Source organism: Danio aesculapii, chromosome 22 (assembly GCF_903798145.1).
Source record: "Danio aesculapii chromosome 22, fDanAes4.1, whole genome shotgun sequence".
In the NCBI taxonomy this organism is placed as follows: domain Eukaryota; kingdom Metazoa; phylum Chordata; class Actinopteri; order Cypriniformes; family Danionidae; genus Danio; species Danio aesculapii.
In genome coordinates this window covers 1,126,553-1,132,883 of record NC_079456.1, presented here as the reverse complement: position 1 = coordinate 1,132,883, position 6,331 = coordinate 1,126,553, and the positions used below count along the sequence as shown (strand labels likewise).

At 34.3% G+C, this 6,331-nt stretch overlaps 1 protein-coding gene across 1 annotated transcript in view; it reads right to left on the bottom strand.

Moving 5' to 3' along the window:
- The window catches only part of dennd2db (DENN/MADD domain containing 2Db), a 21,767-nt gene extending 15,644 nt beyond the window's left edge, over window positions 1–6,123 (bottom strand). The window contains exons 1-2 of the mRNA XM_056448143.1: window positions 5,998–6,123; window positions 2,490–2,561 (exon numbers count right to left, since the gene is read on the bottom strand). Of these exons, the coding sequence (XP_056304118.1) occupies window positions 2,490–2,561; window positions 5,998–6,055 (130 nt within the window). The 5' untranslated portion in view covers window positions 6,056–6,123. The remainder of the gene's footprint in view (window positions 1–2,489; window positions 2,562–5,997) is intronic.
- Between the last annotated feature and the right edge of the window lie 208 nt (window positions 6,124–6,331).

The window sequence follows — 6,331 nt, the reverse complement described above, 5'->3', positions numbered from 1 at the left end:
CAGAACAAAATACACTGCATGCAATCCAAAAGATTAAATAACAATTAAAAACTCACAAGTAAAACCATCTAAAATGCAAATGTTGACATTATTATAGCAACACAACAAAAAAATTCATTCACAGATAAGCGAGATACTTTTACCTTATGCTAGCATGCTTTATAATGTTGTTTAAAGACATGCGCTAAGCTTTGCTAGTGATCAACAGCTTAAATACTATATATTAGGTTGCTGTACAAATGTTTTCAACCACCAATGTAAGTCAATGGGTTTTTCACAGATCTAATCGCAAGTTAAATTAAATCTGCACATCCGATCACTTAGAAAAGACATAGCAGTCTGAGTCAGACCCTCCAGAAGACGTGTTCAGAGTTTGGTGGCTGTGCCTTTAAAAATGTAGGAGGAGTTACCGTTTAAAATATAGTTTCAGCAGGAAAAACCACAGCAGACATTGCACTGAAGAGCATTATGATGAATGAGTCAGCATAATAGAGACGAAGTGTAACACTTTTTTATCAGAAAACACCACAACTAACATTGAAATGTGTGTTTATATTAAACTATAGTCAACGTTTACTTGGAGTAAAACCTCCGTCAACTGCATTTACACAGAGAAACAATGGAAATATAAGATTCTGTCTCATCTAAAGAGCAGCTTTGTCGAACCATTCTCTGTAAACCCTAGAGATGGTTGTGCGTGAAAATCCCAGTAGATCAGCAGTTTCTGAAATACTCAGAGCAGCCCGTCTGGCACCAACAACCATGCCACGTTCAAAGTCACTTAAATCCCCTTTCTTCCCCATTCTGATGCTCGCTTTGACCTGCAGCAGATCGTCTTCACCATGTCTACTAGGCTTGGGCGGTAACCAGATTTTGATACCGTCAAACCTCCTCCCTATTTTACCCCGGTATTACAGTGCATAATAAAAAAATTATGATGCTAGGCTCAGACAGTCAACAGACTGTTGGCTTGTGCCTAAACCATTCAGAAACTGAATACCGGATATGCGGCCGTAGGTTCACGGTCACCTGTTTATCTTGTTTGTATTAGAGATCTGCGCGGGACGCTCTCTCTCATTCACACACATACACACAGACAGTACCAAGCCAGTGACGCACAGCATCCTGCTCTCTCTCTCTCTTTTTCTCTCTCTCTCTCTTATTCACACACACACACACTCACACACATATAGAGAGAGAGCGTGATGCTGTGTGTTGCTTGTTTGGTGCTGTGAACAAGCGACACACAGCATCACGCTCTCATTCACACACATTAACACAAACAAACATGACACACAAACACACACACACACAAACATAACACACATAAACACACACACACACAAACATAACACACATAAACACACACACACACAAACATAACACACATAAACACACACACACACAAACATAACACACATAAACACACACACACACAAAAATAACACACATAAACACACACACACACAAACATAACACACATAAACACACACACACACACAAACATTAACACACACACACACACAAACATAACACACATAAACACACACACACACACACACACACACACACACACAAACATAACACACACACATGCTCCCGTTCAAGTTACCGACCGTTCCTGCGCTTTATTCCCAAGTTTATTCCCGCACCGCATGAAATCTGGTCAGGTCCCAAGGCTCGAGCGGTAAAGCAGCGGGAATGCAGACCTCTAGTTCGTATTTACCACGTCTTCCTTCTCGTTCAGTCGAAACCGGAAATACTGCCAAACTGCAGGTCACCTGGTGCACGACTCGCCATCTTACCTCACCTCTCTCTCTCCTCCGCACTGTCCCATGATGACAATCACGCACACGCATTTGTAGCCATTAAATAAATAATATTTAATATTTAATAATGTCTCCTATTTAAGTGCATTGTTTTTATAATGGTATAACAGTACTGAAACTGACACCGTTGCTATTTTTAGATCCCGCGGTATACTATAATACCGTATTACTGCTCAAGCCTAATGTCTACATGCCTAAATGCATTGAGTTGCTGCCATGTGATTGGCTGATTAGAAATTTGCGTTAACGAGCAGTTGGGTAGGTGTACCTAATAAAGTGGCCGGTGAGTGTATGTTGTCGTGTGTGTCTATGAACAGCAGAACGATTTCAAACAACAAATCTCTCGTAAGCAACAATAAATTCAACCTTGAACCTTTTGGTTCTCTTTTAATTAGATGTGTTTTTCATTGTTGTGTTTGTTTTGTACTTTTGCATAACAAGAAGTTTTAGGTTCTGTAGCTGATCATGACGAAACACTTCTGCTTGTTCAAAAGAAACAGAAGGAGAAAAAAGCACTGGGTATATGAAGCTTATTCCTGTTGTACCCAATCCTTATCAAACCGTGACTTCAGTATACTGTAACACCCCTATATATATATACACACATTTAAATACACACACATATATATATATATATATAATATGTAATGCAGGACTCACTTGCTCTGTGGAGCTTCTCCTGCAATGCTGAGAACATAGAGCTGATCTTCTTCATGGCACTGCGATCAACGTCTGATTGACACACATGCACGCACACACACAAACACACACACACACACACACACACACACACACACACACTGATTGTTATCAGTTAACTCAAAACAAGCTAGGAAATTCACAGGAATCAGGATGAATCACTACTTTCATTTCTTGTCAAGGGGCAACCGGAAAAATGAAAACAGTGTGTGTTTGTGTGTGTGTGTGTGTGTGAGAAAGAGAAACGAGAGTCTTTAAGTCTCACTTCTTATACAGCACAGGCAGCTCAGTCTGTCACACACTTTAGCTAACAGAAGTACCGCATAACTGTCCCATAACTCCAAAGAATTAATAAACACTGAAAAACACAATATATATACACACTAATGATGCAACATGCTTTCTGTGAGTGTGAGGAGGTGAAACACACACTACAAACCAAACTAAATATAAACCATAGAGCATTTACATGCAGATATGCAGTGTTTATAGTGTCTGTTTGGTGCTGTACTGTGTGTTCAGTGTTTATATTGTGTGTTTATAGTGTGTTTATATTGTGTGTTTACAGTGTGTTTTGTATTTATGTTGTGTATTCATAGTGTGTTTATATTGTGTTTATAGTGTGTTGTGTGTTCATGTTGTGCGTTTATAGTGTGTTTTGTGTTTATATTGTGTGTTTATAGTGTATGTATACAGTGTTTTGTGTTTATATTGTGTATTTATAGTGTTTATATTGTGTTTATAGTGTGTTTTGTGTTCATGTTGTGCGCTTAGTGTGTTTTGTGTTTATATTGTGTGTTTATAGTGCATGTATACAGTGTTTTGTGTTTATATTGTGTATTTATAGTGTTTATATTGTGTTTATAGTGTGTTTTGTGTTTATATTGTGCGTTTATAGTGTATTTTGTGTATATATTGTGTTTAATGTCTATATTGTGTGTTTATAGTGTGTTTTGTGTTTATATTGTGTGTTTATAGTGCATGTATACAGTGTTTTGTGTTTATATTGTGTATTTATAGTGTTTATATTGTGTTTATAGTGTGTTTTGTGTTCATATTGTGCGTTTATAGTGTATTTTGTGTATATATTGTGTTTAATGTCTATATTGTGTGTTTATAGTGTGTTTTGTGTTTATATTGTGTTTTGTGTTCATATTGTGCATTTATAGTGTATTTTGTGTTTATATTGTGTTTATAGTGTGTTTTGTGTTAATATTGTGTATTTATAGTGTTTATAGTGTGTTGTGTTCATATTGTGCATTTATAGTGTATTTTGTGTATATATTATGTTTAATGTTTATATTGTGTTTTTATAGTGTTTATATTGTGTTTATATTGTGTTTTGTGTTCATATTGTGCATTTATAGTGTGTTTTGTGTTTATATTGTGTGTTTATATAGTGTGTTGAATGTTTACTGTGTGTTAAGTGTTTATATTGTGTGTTTATAATGTGCTTAGTGTTTATATTGTGTGTTTATAGTGTGCTTAATGTTTATATTGTGTGTTTAATGTTTACTGTGTGTTTAGTGTTTATATTGTGTTTATAGTGTGTTTCGTGTTTATATTGTGTGTTTGATGTTTAGTGTGCATTTAGTGTTTATATTGTGTTTATAGTGTGTGTTTGATGTTTACTGTGTGTTTAGTGTTTATAGTGTGTTTAGTGTTTATATTGTGTTTATAGTGTGTTTCGTGTTTATATTGTGTTTAGTCTTTATATTGTGTGTTTATAGTGTGTGTTTGATGTTTACTGTGTTTAGTGTTTATAGTGTGTTTAGTGTTTATATTGTGTGTTTCTAGTGTCTTTATAGTGTGTTTATAGTGTGTTTGATGTTTTACTGTGTGTTTAGTGTTTATATTGTGTTTATAGTGTGTTTAGTGTTTATATTATGTGTTTAGTCTTTATATTGTGAGTTTATAGTGTGTTTAGTCTTTATATTGTGTGTTTATAGTGTCTTTATATTGTGTTTATAGTGTGTGTTTGATGTTTTACTGTGTGTTTAGTGTTCATATTGTGTATTTATAGTGTGTTTAGTGTTTATATTGTGTGTTTATAGTGTGTCTAGTGTTTATATTGTGTGTTTATGGTGTCTTTATATTGTTTATAGTGTGTGTTTGATGTTTTACTGTGTGTTTAGTGTTTATATTGTGTATTTATAGTGTGTTTATTTTTATATTGTGTGTTTATAGTGTCTTTATATTGTGTTTATAGTGTGTGTTAATGTTTATATTATGTGTTTAGTCTTTATATCGTGTGTTTATAGTGTGTTTAGTGTTTATATTGTGTGTTTATAGTGTGTTTAGTCTTTATATTGTGTGTTTATAGTGTCTTTATATTGTGTTTATAGTGTGTGTTTGATGTTTTACTGTGTGTTTAGTGTTTATATTGTGTATTTATAGTGTGTTTAGTGTTTATATTGTGTGTTTGGTGTGTTGAGTGTTTATATTGTGTGTTTTACGGTGTTTAGTGTTTATATTGTGTTTATAGTGTGTGTTTGATGTTTTATTGTGTGTTTAGTGTTTATATTGTGTATTTATAATGTGTTTAGTGTTTATATTGTGTGTTTGGTGTGTTGAGTGTTTATATTGTGTATTTTACTGTGTTTAGTGTTTATATTATGTTTAAATTGTGTTTTGTGTTCGTATTGTGCGTTTATAGTGTGTTTATATTGTGTGTTTATAGTGTATTTTGTGTTCATATTGTGCGTTGAATGTTTAACTGTGTTAAGTCTTTATTGTGTGTTTATAGTGTGTGTTTGGTGTTTTACTGTGTGTTTAGTGTTTATATTGTGTGTAGTCTTAATATTGTGTGTTTATAGTTTGTGTTTGGTGTTTTACTGTGTGTTTAGTGTTTATATTTTGTGTTTATAGGGTGTTTGGTGTTTATATTGTGTGTTTATATTGTGTTTAGTCTTTATATTGTGTGTTTATAGTGTGTTTGGTGTTTTACTGTGTGTTTAGTGTTTATATTTAGTGTTTATAGTGTTTTTGGTGTATATATTGTGTGTTTATAGTGTGTTTAGTCTTTATGTTGTGTGTTTATAGTGTGTTTAGTCTTTATGTTGTGTGTTTATAGTGTGTGTTTGATGTTTTACTGCGTGTTTAGTGTTTATATTGTGTGTTTGGTATTTGACTGTGGGTTTAGTGTTTACATTGCGTGTTTAAAGTGTGTGTTTGATGTTTATAGTGTGTGTTTACTGTTTTTATTGTGTGTATATAGTGCGTGTTTGTGTTTTAGTGTGTGTTTGTGTGTTTTGTATTTGCATTGTGTATTTAAAGTGTGTTTTCGAAGTTTAAAGAATGAGTTAAATATTTAAAGTGTCCATGCTTGGTGTTTAAAGTGTGTGTTTCTGTGTTTATAGACTGTGTTTGGCGTTTATAATGTCTATTCCTGTGCTTATCGCGTTTAGTGTGTGTTTATCGCGTTTAGTGTGTGTGTGTGTCTGTGTGTGTGTGTGTTTGTGATACTCACTGTCGGCTGGAGTGTGTAGTTGTATTTGTCGTCCTGTCCTCCACTTCTCTCTGCTCATCTCTGTCTGTGACGCTGCCGTTTCTCTCTTACACACGCTGACTGAAAAACACACACACACGGTCAAACTGTCAGTGATTCTCAGCTGTGAAAAACACGTGTCAATATGAGGGGCGGGGTCAACTCACATAGACACGCCCACATCAACGCGCATCGCTTGGTGTTTATGATTACATATGGATAACTTTGGAAACCTACTGTCATAATTATTAAGCATAATATCCAGCAAGATGTATCAGCTACTTTTAAAGACACTATTTTAGGTCGTTATGAATGT